Source organism: Sceloporus occidentalis, unplaced genomic scaffold (genome assembly GCF_023333645.1).
Source record: "Sceloporus occidentalis isolate IW3139 unplaced genomic scaffold, rSceOcc1.0.p SCAF_2, whole genome shotgun sequence".
Classification (NCBI taxonomy): Eukaryota; Metazoa; Chordata; class Lepidosauria; order Squamata; family Phrynosomatidae; genus Sceloporus; species Sceloporus occidentalis.
The window spans coordinates 242,534,049-242,548,663 of record NW_028316982.1 but is presented as its reverse complement, the minus strand read 5'-3'; the positions used below and the strand labels follow the sequence as shown (position 1 = coordinate 242,548,663).

Here is a 14,615-nt window from a genome sequence, read left to right as displayed (position 1 = left end):
CAATTATGCGATGCCTGGGAACGCTTCTCTGAACAGGATGGTCTTCAACTCTGTTTTGAAGCTGGTTAAAGAAGTGATGGCCCTTGCTCGCGGGGGAAGAAGGTTCCAGGAGTGAGGGGCAGCAAGTAAAAAGGGGCGAATCCGAGATGGGGCAGAGGAAATCCTGGGCTGGGACAGCAGACCTTGACTACCAGAACGGAGGGCCCTGGTGGGAAGGTGAGGAGAAAGAAGGTCTGATAAGTAAGGAGTGGCCATATGCATATGTTTTCAGATCACCTGTTGACTTATTGGGGCTCGTGAATTTTATAGGGTTTTTGTTTTGTTTTGTTTTGTTTTTTGGGCAAAGAATAGTCAGAGGTGAATTACCATTGCCTTTCTCTGAAATATTGCCTAAGAGAATTTCCAATAGATAAAAATATAAATATGATTCCTTTCTTTCTCAGTCCTTTGCTCTACCCTCAAGGAAGAAAATACCTGGCAAAAACTAAACTTGAAGTCAGATTTAAAAACTAACTGACTGATTAGTAAAAGTTTATGACAGATTCTTTAGCACACAATTCCTACATACTTTTTAATATCAGTACGCCTTTTGCAGGTAATAAGCTCAATGAGCTCACTTTCAGAGTATTGTCTACCTTCCATTCTGCGCACTTTGTTTGACTGGTACAAAAGACAAAATGGCATCGAAGATGAATCTCATGAATACAGACCAAGAACAAGCACTAAATCGAAAAGGTATGCTCCTGAGTCTATGTTATATGTCTCCATATAAGTCCTGCTTATACAGAGCTTAGAATGGTTAGTTTTCAAGACTATAGCTTCAAGAGTTCTCCAGCCACTATTGTCAGTAATTGAAAAACAACATGGGATATTTTTGACCCAATATGTTTGGCAGGAACAGCAATATAGCCCAGTAGCAATAACCAGTTAATTTATTGGGATTAATTTTATCCAAGCCATTATCTGCTTGTAAAAATAAAACATGTAGCTGAATGGGGAAATTTGATTAACCTTTTTGTCTGTTCTTTCAGTGATGAACAGCAGCGTGATTATTTAATGGAAAGAAGAGATCTTGCTATTGATTTTATTTTTTCTTTAGTATTAATAGAGGTATTGAAACAGGTATGTCATTTACAAATATATAATTAAATCTTAACACCTGAATTCTTAAATACAATGACCTCGGAAACAGTGGAATAAACTTCCATAAAGATTACTTTCAAGGGAATTGAATTACCTATTAATTGGTAAAAAATTAGTTGCATTGAAAGTAATAGTTTTTCCTGATCACTCCCTGAAGTTAATTCTGTATCCATAATATATTATGAAAGAAGGTGGTTGGGAATTTCAGTGTTTTTGTGTTGTTGTTTTCAATGTCTACTGCCATATTACTGAAACTATGGCGGGTTACAGACCGCCATAAGGGACGTCCTTAGGACGTCCCATTTTGAAAAAGAGGCGTCTCTTCCAGACGCCCCTTACCCTATCACGGCCAGAGTCCGTTACAAATGGCAGCAGCCGTTCCACACAGCCGCCGCCATTTTGACGTAACGGACGCTCTGTGTCCGCACGTCGCAGCCCGGAAGTGACGCCACAAGTGCGCGCTTTGGCACTTGCGGCGTCTCTTCCGGGTTGCCAGAAGGAGCGCGATTTTCACGCTCCTTCTACGCAGCGCGGAGGAGTCACGCGGTTTGGCTGCTGCGACTCCTCCGTGCTGCAACCGGCAGCGGCCTGAGACCGCCCCTTTTGGGCGGTCTGTAACCGGCCTATGAGCCCATACAAAAAGGACAAAATAAAGCTGGTTCGGGTCACTTTGGAGGTATGCTGTTTAAATGATGCATGCATCTTAAGAGGTTAGAAGCTGCGCCAAAGCCACATTCCAGTCCTAAGGACTGCTTTTACATTTTTTTCTGCAAAAAATAAATAAATATATAACCAATGTTATTTCTGTTTTTTCAAAATGCTATCACTGTTATCTTCACTTGGGACAGGGGCAACCTTGTTGTAAACTAACTAACAAACAAACAAACAAACAGAACCTTTCCCAGACTCAGCCTATTTCACATATTATTTCCAAATACCTTGACTGAAGATAGTCCAAAAAATTTATCAAACCACTTTTGTAACCGAGAGTTGTTTGACACTACACAGTTACAGTGCAGTAGTTCCACTTTAACTGCTATGGCTATATTCTATAGAATCTTGGGAGTTGTAGTTTGGTGAGACATCAGAGTTCTCTGGCTGAGAATTCTAAATGCCCCTCCTTAAATTGGGGATTTCAGAACTTCTTAGGGTGCAGCCATGGCTGTTAAAGTGAAGTCAGAACATAGTGTTAAAGGACTCAGAGTGGAGGAGTAAGTCCTTTGAGTATTTTATCATTCGTTTTGCAACTGAGAGGAGAGATCCAGTGGTTATTCAGAAAATTGTGTGTCCTTGACAAATGCAAGCTATAGATATTATACACAGGTATGTATTTTGCTAGCTTGTTTGTTTGCTTGTTTTTCAGATTCAGCTGCATCCTGTAATAGATGGCTTGGTGCACGATGTTATTAATTTGGCTTTTAAGCACTTTAAATACAAAGAAGGGTAAGGCTCTTATATGCAGTTTCAAAGATTATGCCATGTTGGAAAGAATTGTTATTTTAGCTCAACAGTTAGAACTATAGCTGTGAGAGAAGCTAAGGTTAGGATCAGAACAACCTTTGAAATAGGAGTATATAGGCATGTTCCCAAATTGTGTATTTCTGTAATTTCTGGGAGCAAAAACCTCTTTTCAGGTACATCTATGCCAGTGATAACTGGTGATCAGTCACTGCAGGGTCATTAAATGCACTCTTGATTTTACTGCAGCTATTTTGCAGCTGCCCCAAAGTGAACAGGAGCTCTGCTGGTGCTAAACCAGAGTTTAACTGCTGCTCAACTTGGAACAACTACAGGAGAAGTGTTGGTAAAATCCTGACTGAATTCACCAGCCACCCCTGATCCACACAGCAAAATTTTAATACAGTTTTATATTAATTTAACTGCCATGGTTTCCCCCAGAGAAAACATGAGGGTTGTATTTTAATGAGGATGTTAACTGTCACTATACCTCCATAGAACTACTCACAGCCTATTGGAAATAGTGAAGTGCTATTTAGTCTATAGGGTATGCATGCCATCTCACCTCTGTTTTCAACTTGCCCATACAAAAGAGGCTTAACTAAGTGTATGCACATTGTTTAATGGTAAGAGTAATTTAGGATCCTAATGTTAACCTAAGCCTTATTGTGCTTATTTATCTGGAGTTGGTGCAAGAAGCCATATATTCCTAACCATTCCAATTGATCATTATTGCAACGCATAATCAATGCATCATTCAGGGAGGGTAAATTTCCATCTAGTTTAAAATTAGCAACAGTCAAACCGTTGCTAAAAAAACCCTCCCTGGACCCCCTGATAAGAAACAACTATAGGCCGGTTTCACTATTGCCATTTTTAGGTAAGGTGATCGAGAGAGCGGTTGCCTTCCAACTCCAAGCTGTCTTGGATGAAACCGATTATCTGGATCCATTTCAAACTGGCTTCAGAGTGGGTTATGGAGTTGAGACTGCCATGGTTGCTTTAGTCGATGATCTCCATATGGGTATCGACAGGGGAAGTGTGACCTTGTTGGTGCTCTTGGACATCTCAGCGGCTTTCGATACCATTGACCACGGTATCCTTCTGGAACGCCTGAGAGAGTTGGGTATCGGGGCACTGCACTTCAGTGGTTCCGATCCTACCTCTTGGGCAGATTCCAGATGGTGCAGTTGGGAGACACTTGCTCCTCTAAGAGGGAACTCACATCTGGTGTCCCTCAGGGAGTGATTCTGTCCCCCACTTTGTTTAACTTTTACGGAAACCACTGGGAGAGATCATCCGGAGACATAGGGAGCAGTGTTATCAGTATGCCGATGACACCCAAATACGCTTTTCTGTGTCTCCGACTGATTCAGTGACTAAGGATGAGGTCTCTCCTCTGAACGCCTGCCTGGAGTCGGTAATTGGCTGGATGAGGGAAAACAAACTCAGTTTGAATCCAGAGAAAACGGAAGTATTTGTGATAGGTTCCCCAGGTCCGGGGAAGGAAATTTGTCCACCTGTCCTGGACGGGGTCACACTTCCCCTGAAGGACGAAGTTCGCAGTCTAGGAGTACTTCTGGATTCGTCCCTGCAGTTGACATCTCAAGTAGATGAGACGGTCAGAAGTGCTTGCTATCAACTTCAGTTGATACGCCAGCTGCGACCCTACCTGGGCCAAAGGGACCTTGAAACTGTGGTACATGCTCTGGTAACCTCTCGCTTAGATTTCTGTAATGCGCTCTACATGGGGCAACCCTTGTACCAAGCCCGGAAGCTTCAGCTAGTACAAAACATGGCAGCCAGATTGGTCACCGGTGCTTCCAGTTTTGACCATATAACACCAATTCTGAAAGATCTGCACTGGCTGCCTATTCGCTTCCGAGCACAATACAAGGTGTTGGTTTTTACCTATAAAGCCCTACATGGCTTGGGCCCGAGTTACTTGAGGGACCGCATCTCCCCATATAATCCGCTCCGCACACTCAGAACAACCGGGAAGAACTTGCTAGAAATTCCACCATCTAAATATGCTACTACATCCCAGAGGGCCTTCTCAGTAGCGGCCCACAAATCTGGAACAGTCTTCCCAAGGAACTCCGCCTGATCACCCCCCTGGAAACATTCAAAAAGAGGCTAAAAACTTTCCTCTTCTGTAAAGCCTTCCCCTCTGGAAAATGAAGTTGTGTATTTTGATTCCATCAACCTTCTGCCTCACCCCTTTGAATGATTGTTTTAGATTTGTATATTGTGTTACTGGTTTTATCTATTTTATGATGTGTTTGTAACTGGTTTTAAATTTTGTGTACACCGCTTTGATCTTCTGGAAAAGTGGTATAAAAATAAAATTTATTATTATTATTATTATTATTATTATCATCTTCTCTTGGTAGGTACCTTGGTCCTAACACTGGAAATATGCACATTGTTGCAGATCTGTATGCTGAAGTAATAGGGGTATTAGCACAAGCAAAGTAAGTGTATTTTAAATAAGTGATGTAATTTAAGTCTGAAATGTTTCACAGTTTTCATTCAGAAAGTTTGGCTCTGGATTAAGAAGTGTGTGTGTTTTTCTTGCTGCAAAAGAAATTGGAGGAATAAATCATTTCACTCATGAGCACTTTGTTTATCAAACTGTGTCTTGGCACAGAACTTCTGTGTCCAGTCAAGGAGTTCTAAGTAAATTCAACATGGGCTTTATGGAAGCTTCATTTTATTTATTCCATTGACGTAATCTCTGGGAAGCCTAAAGCATCAGGGTTGGAGAACTTGGGGATAATCTACCAGGGGCCATTAATGCCATTAATGAATGGAGCTAGAGTCAATGAATGGAAAGGATCTTTCTTTCTGTCTGTCTGTCTCTCTCTTCACTTTTTATTTCACTTTCTTCCCCCCCCCTTTTTTTTTTAACAAAGTAATTTTATTGTAGAAGGTCAATCAAGAAAATATACATGAATTAAATAAAAACGACAATACAACATAACAAACTGTAGCAGCTGTGTTTCAAATGCCAGAATAAAAGTATGATTCTTTTATGAAATCTCTTGTATAATGTCCTTCCAGAAACCAAAGTGATGAGCTGGTGGGTTTGGACAATTGGTATTGTTGTTAACATATAGTCCAGGAAAGTGAACCAGCTCTCCTTGAAAGATTTATGAAATATCTCGTTTTTAAAGCTTTTAATCTAGCAACCAACTTTTCCATTAACAGTACATCCCACACACAACGCCACCAGTTTTCTATAGAGAAGTTACCAGCTAGCCAATTTTTAGCAATTTCAACCCTGGTTGTTGCCATAAAAAACTGATTAGTGTTTTATGTTTCAAATTTCTGTTTACATTCAAAAAGAGTGAATGCAATAAAAGACTTGGGAGTTTATCACACAGGGACCATGTGTACCTGCATCCTGATAATGATTAAAACGTCCCATCCAGCAGAAGCGCACAAATGTGCAAATAATTTTCACACAGAGAACTCAATAATGCGTTAGTGGTTCATTACTAAAGCAAGAAGTAGAATGCACATTTGGTTTTTACACAGATGTGTGTAAATCCTGTTAATGGTTTGGGAATTGCGTTTTTGCGTGTGCACACAGATTAGTTGCATCACCAGAAGTCACCAGAGCATACATAGCAGCAAACAAAATCACCCAGAGAAATAAACAATTCTTTACACAATTTTCTTTATAAAAATATACTATACCTAATGGTATCCAACCTAAGTACAAAGAACAAAACATTACCCAAAACAGGAAAGTTTTAAAAAGCATAAAAGGCTGCTTTCCTCTCAACAACTGGACATGACAAAGCAGCACCGGAAGTAAACTTGCCCGAAAGAATCTTGTGAAATCTGGCAACAAGTACAAAAACTGTGAGAATCCTGTGAATAAACTAAATAGTTTTCACACTAGAGCAATTGCTCAAAAAAGTGATATTGTGAATAAAACGGAAATGAATTCACAATATTTTCCCGAAAATGACTAATTGCTGGTTCATGTCTCTTTCTGGTTGGATTCTTAGCAGTTTGCACACAACATCGTGTGAAAACCAATCATGCAATTGTGCCTAATACACTGGATAATCACAGGTTCTTACCCTTTCAAACTTCCAGTTTTCCCGATGTGATAAACTCCTTGGGCAAGATATGATATTTTGTTTCTTAACTTCTGAGATTATTGAAATAATCTCCAACCAGAATTGCCTGATTATGGCACATTCCATCCACATGTGCAAGTACGTGCCCTTATCCCTACATGCTCTCCAGCAATTTGGACAGGGGTGAAGTACCATTTGTGGATTAACATCAAGGTGAACTGCCTAATGAACGTTGATTTTGTCTTAAATGAGGGGAACCCCAGAGTTTTTTGCCAATCTGAGTCTTGAATTGTTATGTTAGGGTCTAATTTTTGGCCTCTTTTGCGAACAAGGCCATTACCTTAAATCCCCTCTATGAGCCAAGTATAAAATTTTAGCTGACAGTCCTTTAATATGTTGTGATGAGGCACACCAGTTCTCAAACATTGTTAGAGAGCGTGGGGTCTCATCATCCTTAGTTATTTTTTGTAGGAAGGAGTTCACCTGATAAAGCTGAAACCAGTTAGGATGAAAAGGTGCTAGTTTGATAAGGAGTTCCTCCATGCTTTTAGGTTTACCCTTGAAGAAGAGATCTTGCATTGTATAAAGTCTTTTACTTTTCCAAATTTTAAATTGAGAGAGTTTTTCCTGGCTTTCAAAGCATGGATGGAATAGAAGGGGTCTGATAGGGAAAAGTTCTGGGGACAACAAATATTTTCATTTCTTCCAACCCAACAGAGATGTTAGAAGAAATGGGATTTTGAGCTCACTTTATTTCACTTTCTGTGCAACCTTTGTTTTATCACTCCCCCCACTCAACCAATATACCAATTGAGGAGGAAGAGATCCCTCTTATTTTCAGCCACTGTCTCTCTTGCCTTCTGAATGTATGAAATTAGACCCAGGGTGTTATGTTGTCTACCACTGGCTTAAAGGAATGGGAAGACATTTTATTGCTGCAATAATTCGACAAAGATGGAATCAGTCTATCACTAAACTGTCTGATTCCTTTGCCAGTTGGGAACCATTCTGTTTCTCCATGTTCTGTTCTGACAGTAGCCTCTTGTCCTGAGTACAGATTTCTCATCAGGACTATCAGATGTGTTGGCACTCTCATGTCTTTAAGGGCATCCCATAGCCTTTCATGATCTTTGCAATCAAAGGCTTTGCTATAGTCTATAAAGCACATGCTGATCTTCTTTTGGAATTCCCTGACATGCTCCATTAGCCGTCGTTTGTTTGTAATGTGGTCCCCAATGCCTCTTCCTTTCCTGAATCCTGCTTGAATCTCTGGGATTTCTCTCTCCATGACAATTTTATGATAGGGTTTCTAGGAGACATTTCCCTTTTAATTGCAAGTTTCCATTTTCCCACTGAACCTTCGCCTAATTAATCTTACTATCAAAATACTCTTTTGAAAGAATTACCATAGCAACTTTTCATTACAGATTTCCAGCTGTGAAGAAAAAATTTATGGCAGAATTAAAAGAGCTACGGCATAAAGAACAGAACCCTTATGTGGTTCAGAGTATTATCAGCCTAATAATGGGAATGAAATTCTTTCGCATAAAGATGTATCCAGTGGAAGATTTTGAAGCCTCTCTTCAGTTTATGCAGGTAATGTAACTCTGTATCAGGTGTATTTTTAAAATGTTGCAATCTCTGTAAAGACAATAGGATACTAATTATTAATTTAGGTGCTATGTGCATTTTACTCTCTAATGGTGCTGTAGTGAAGACATGAATGGGAAGTCTTTACAATGTAAGACTTGGGTCCAACCTATATAAAGGATCACCTATTATTATTATTATTTATATAGCGCTGTAGATTTGCACAGAGCTGTACATAAAAACAATAAATATATAAGAGTAAACCTGCCTATGGCGTACAAGCTAAGAAATAATAGGATAATACATATAAAATACATAGCAATACAGTTAATGGTTCAGTAAAACAGGCAACAAAAAAGAACATCAAATAGCAAATTATAATCATGCAATGCCTGGGAATACTTCTCTGAACAGGATGGCCTACCTCCGTACAATCCGCCCTGCACCCTCAGGTCCTCTTGGAGGAATTTATTGCAACCCATAAAAACCAGACTAACAGCAACCTCCCAGAGGATGTTCTCTGCTGCTGCTCTCAGACTTTGGAATGCCTTGCCGGAGGAGATCCGTCAAATAAACAGTCTAGACAGCTTCAAAAAAGCTGTTAAGACGGATCTCTTCCAGCAGTCCTTCCCAGAATAGTTCAGTCTAATTTCTGTACTCTCCCTATTTTATGTAACCACTGCCTCTACTAGAAAATTGCTGTCATTTAAACAGGTTGAATTTTTAAACGGTATTTAATCCTGTTTCAAAGGGGGGGGGGGTCAGTTTATTTATTGAGAGTATGTATTATTCCAATATATTCTAGTCATTTAAGCCGCCTTGATTGCTGCAGCAGAAAGACGGGGTATAAGAATAAAGTTTATTATTTATTAAGGCTGCTGCTACACTGCAGAATTATTGTAGGTTGACATTGCTTTAATTATCATGGCTCCATCCTGTGGAATCCTGGTATAGTATTTGCAGTTTGTTATGCACCAGAGTTTTCTGACAGAACACTAAATATCTCACAATACTAAAAATCCCAGAATTCCATAGCATTTCACAATGGCAGTTAATGAGGTGTCAAACTGCATTAATTCTGCAGTGGAAAGGCAGTCTGTTTTTTTTTAAAGTGAGTTGCCACCACACGAAGTTTCACCTACAAATGGTTAAGAAAATATTTTGGCAGTTTTTAACTGGACTTTGGGGTAGGTATCCACTCACCTAGGAGCCAATCTCATTGAAAATAGTGAGCATTACTTTGTGAGTGTATATATATAGGATTGCACAATTACTTAGTTGAGTAAAATTATTAAATGAAAAAAGAAATTTATTAAGTATTTAAACTAGGAGCGAGAATCATGCAGCCCTCCAGATAATGTAATACAAGTCCATCAGCCCCAGCAACAATAGTTAATGGTGAAGAATACTGGGAGTTACAATCCAACAACAACTGGAGAGCCTCATGAATTCTACCCCTGATGTAAACAAACAGCAGCTTTTGCACACAGAAGTGTAGAGACTCTGCTCATATGCATCATTTTTTCTGTTTTATTTTATTTTAGGAATGTGCACATTATTTCCTTGAAGTTAAAGACAAAGATATCAAGCATGCATTAGCTGGATTGTTTGTTGAAATTCTTGTCCCGGTAGCTGCTGTAAGTTATTCTTTCTTACTCAAATCTTCAAATTAGATTTTAAAAGCTAGCTTGAGACAAAACTTTATGTTGACTTGAGGTCTCTTTCTAGGCTGTTAAAAATGAAGTGAATGTCCCTTGTCTGAGGAACTTTGTTGAAAGTCTCTATGACACAACGCTTGAACTCTCTTCACGAAAGAAGCACTCACTGGTTAGTAATGCTGAAGCTAAAATCCTTTGTCAGGAATATCTCTAGGCAAGTTTCAAAGCATTCTCAGGAATAGTTCCAAAGTAATGTCCCCATATAAGTTTCTATATCTGAGTTAGGGCCTGAACAGATGGCCCTTTAAAGCCACTGTCCGGGTGGGTTGGGAGCACGGTGTTAATATGTTGCATGCTCCAAAGCCTCCCTGAAGCTGCCCAGAAGTTGGGCAGGTTTAAGATTCTGCGGCAGCACTGCATTTACACACCACACGCCGCTGGTGCATATTGAAGCTGTCTTCGGGCTGTGGTGGGGCCGGGAAAGGTGCCTCTTTCACAATCCAATAATGAGTGGATCTTTTTGGGCTGGGTTCAAGGTAGATTGGGGCTGCAGTGTGTGTTTGCTGCAGCCCCAATTCGTCTTCAGCTTAAAGCCATCCCTTCTTGTCTGTCTATTCCGGTCCTTAGTTATTTAAAAATGAGAGTTCATATCTTTAAATGTGTGTCTGTGTGTATATGCCTTCAAGTTGCCTGTTCATCTGTGGTAACACTATGAATTTTATAGAGTTTTCTTAGGCACATAATATTCAGAGGTGGGTTTGCCAGTTCCTTCCTATGAAATATAGTCCACGATACCTGATATTGTTGGCAGTCTCCCATCCATCTACTAACATGACTGACCCTGCCTAGCCTCTAAGATCAGATAAGATCTGGTGCTTTTAGGGTGCTTAGCCCCTAATATATATTTAAATATTACACCCTAAATCTGTTTTCACTTACACATAGTCTGGCTTTCATCTATCAACTCTAGTAACATTGGTGGTTTTTGATTTTAACATATTTGTCATTATTTTACTTCCATCACCTGTTACTTATCTATTCAGAAAATTATTATGAGGACTGAGAGATGGAAAAAGTGTCTGTGACTTCATCTATCAACTCTAGTAACATTGGTGGTTTTTGATTTTAACATATTTGTCATTATTTTACTTCCATCACCTGTTACTTATCTATTCAGAAAATTATTATGAGGACTGAGAGATGGAAAAAGTGTCTGTGACTTGTCAGAGATTAAACAATGTTTTTTTTACAAGCAGAAGAATATATGATAACCTCCAAAAAACAGAAGTGCCCTCTGATCTGCTAAGCAGGATTCCTGTTCTTCTAGGGAAATTAACAGTGGCATAGCATTTATTTTTGGGAAGCTGTAGTAGAGCTGAAGATATGAGTCAGATTGACGCAGCATGCCTTAAGCATTTTGCCTCTCCAACTGGAACAGAGTAATTCCACATTATGACTCTGTTAAACCATTTTGAAGCTATGGATCTTTACAAAAAGGTATTTTGTTTACCTTAATTAAAAAAGGGCAAAGGAGAGTTCCTGCAGTCATCAATGACTTAGTAACAGTTGGTTAAATTTACACACTTTCATGCTCTCTATGTTTTAATTAACATTATAGTTCTCTCCTTATTTAGCTGAGTAGTTGCTAAATATATACAGAAGAAGCTTGCAATTATGAGCTTACAAACTAGAAGCTAGTTTTGTGACACTTGCACTATGTATCACCTCCACATGCAGATAATAATGTCCTGTCTGATCAATAGTGAAGATTTTTAAGTCATTAATTGCACTGGGAGAGATATTCAAATCACTCTCTCACTGAAATGATTAAAGACTGGCTAGCTGTGACTAGATTATATCTATTAATGGTAATCATAAAATCCATCAAATGGAATTACTTTTAACTTTGGTGTTTTGCCAAAAAAAAAAATGAACACCTTTTCCAAGATTACAACTCTGATGAGACAGATTTAAAGTTGAAATGTAGGCTGAGCCTAAAAATGTAAAGACTAAAATGTACAAAGAAGTTAAGTAAATGTGTACTGGTTTGTTTATTTTGAAGAATGTATTCTGCTTCCATGATTTAGATGTTGAAAGTAATTGCAGTTGGTGGGAGGTTAGTAACACTGCAGTGAAAAACATGAAGGAAGGTGGGATATTTTTAAGAAGTACACGAAGAGCACATAATAGTAGCCGTGAGGAAAGGATGGTTAGGTACTTTTTTCCATCTTGCGCCAGCTGAACTGCCCTTATGCTGGCATAACACTCTTTTGCTGACTGACCTCAGATGTCAGAAGAGTTAGTAGTGCAGGGGACAGAGAAAGGATAGAGTGAGGGAGGAAGCGAGTTATGTCAGATCCAAACTTCCCCCATCTCAAGGAAGAAGTACTATGCTGACACAAAGTTAGGCAGGACACGATAGTCATAAATAATTTCTGATATTTCTAGGCGCGCGCGTGTATGTGTGTGTGTGTGTGTGTGTGTGTGTGTATGGCGGGTGTTAGACAGAGGTGAGGAGGCAAGGCTGTTTTCTGCTGCCCAAAGGATTGAACCAGGTGTCATGGTCTGAAGTTACAGGATAGTAAATTTCAATAGAACATTAGAAGGAACTTCTTGACAGTGAGAGCAGTTTGGCAATGAAACTAGTTGCCTAAGGAAAGCATTGGGTCTCCTTCTCTGTATGTCTTCAGAAAGAGGCAGGACAACTACCTGCTGAAGATGATTTAGCTGAACATCCTGCATTGAGAAAGGAATTGGATTAGCTCTATCATTCAATGATGTTTCAACTGGCTTAGTGTCAGAGAGTTGGCCCTATGCACCCTTACATGGAAATATGTCCTATTGAGCTTAATGGGGCTTATTTCTGAGTATACACACTTGAGATTGTACTGCTTTGACTCTCCTAGCTTATTCTTGGCCCCAGTACTGTCAAACATCTACTTGAGACATTTGATTCTCCCAGAGATGCCAACATGGCTCAAATTAAGCAAATTGTGTTGATATACATTGTGTCATTTCTCTCCCTGTGATCATATGTGTCCATTGCATAGCTACAATAGAGTATTCTACATAATTTTATTTATTTAATTAATTTCTATGCCACCTTTCTCCCACAAAGGGTCCCAAGGAGGCTCATGAATAAAAACTCTTTAAAAACTTACAAAAATAAAACAATCAAAACATCACAAAAACACAATCTAAAATTACAAACATTAAAACCATAATAAAACAATGATATTCACCCCATATAGCAAACACCCCACATTAAAAAAAATAATCCCATGATATAATTGAACTTGGGTGTTGTATTTTAAATAGTGTTGAACATAAAAACAGAAAAGCTGTTCAAATATGTGCACTTGTGCAACAAGAACTGTATTGGATACTCGTTATTGTTGTGTGTCTTCAAGTCATTTCTTACTTATGGCAACCTTAAGGGGTTTTCACAGGGGTTTCTTAGACTGAGAGTATGACTTATCCAAGGTCACCCAGTGGGTTTCCATGACTGAGCGAGGAATCAAACCTTGATCTCTAGACACATAATGCTCAAACCACTACACCATGATGGCTCTTGATACTACCCTTGCACTAGCCCTGAATATGTGCAAGCCCTAGTTCAAATGGGTCTTGCACTAGTTCAATGATTTCATTGGATACAGGCATGTCATTTTTCATGAGAATGTTCTGTGGAGCTTTCTACTGTTCCCTAAAGTTGGCTTACACTTCTGGCATTCTGGATAGTGCTGCATAGAAATATTTGATAGTTCTAATGAAAATTTAATTCTGTGTTTATACAAAGTAGCCATAAAAATTCATAACAGCTTCAGAGAAGTGTTCATTTAACATTATAATACTGAACAATGTGTTTATATTGGATGGTGTGTATAAGAGAAAGATGGGCCTCTGGTATTCACTGTGGATCTGGTACTAAATTAGTTTCCTTTTTTGTTGTCATTCAAATAATTCTGTGTTGTCTTTGTCTCCTATTTAGGCTTTGTATCCTCTAGTAACATGCCTGCTTTGTGTCAGTCAGAAGCAGTTCTTTTTAAACAGATGGCATATTTTCCTTAACAACTGCCTGTCCAATCTCAAAGTTAGTATCTCTCTTCTTGTTTTCTTTTGTTATTAATGTATTAGCTCATGACGTTTGTATCATCAACCTGCTACATATTATCTTGACATTTTTGAAGGTTGTTATTTACCATGTCTTAACACTTTTTCTCCTTTTGTTAGCATCGGACCAAAGAATGAAGGAATACTGTAAGTGTTCCTGGGGAACACTTTTGTACCACTAAAACTTAAGCCAGGCTACTATGTAAGATTTGACGGACAAATGTAATCCTAAAATTCCCATCAATTGAAATCCATAGGTTTTCCAAATTATTGTGTTTAGGTTTTGGTTATACCAACAAAGACAAGGGAGATTTTATTTAAATCATTCATAATCAGAAAGATTCATGTGATCTATAACAGTGTTGAGTTCAGTGTACCAGTCATAGCTTTTTTCAGGGTATTCCATTACCATTCCATTACCGTTCCCCCACCACTCTTGTTCTCCATTCTTGTGTTTTATCTTTTCTCTTTCCCACCCTACGACTATATTCTGTGGCTACTGGTGGGAAGGCCCTTGCTTCTAAAAATCCTAGGATCCTGTGAACATGCTGATACCACT

At 39.0% G+C, this 14,615-nt stretch overlaps 1 protein-coding gene across 6 annotated transcripts in view; it reads left to right on the top strand.

The window, feature by feature from the left end:
• Positions 1-14,615, top strand: part of FRY (FRY microtubule binding protein) — a 279,770-nt gene that overhangs the window by 143,789 nt on the left and 121,366 nt on the right. For all 6 annotated transcript variants that reach the window (XM_089512531.1, XM_089512527.1, XM_089512529.1 and 3 more), the window contains 8 exons: positions 596-735; positions 1,032-1,122; positions 2,507-2,586; positions 4,995-5,075; positions 8,123-8,291; positions 9,830-9,922; positions 10,014-10,112; positions 13,935-14,036. In XM_089512531.1, coding sequence (XP_089368657.1) covers positions 596-735; positions 1,032-1,122; positions 2,507-2,586; positions 4,995-5,075; positions 8,123-8,291; positions 9,830-9,922; positions 10,014-10,112; positions 13,935-14,036 — 855 coding nt within the window. The remainder of the gene's footprint in view (positions 1-595; positions 736-1,031; positions 1,123-2,506; positions 2,587-4,994; positions 5,076-8,122; positions 8,292-9,829; positions 9,923-10,013; positions 10,113-13,934; positions 14,037-14,615) is intronic.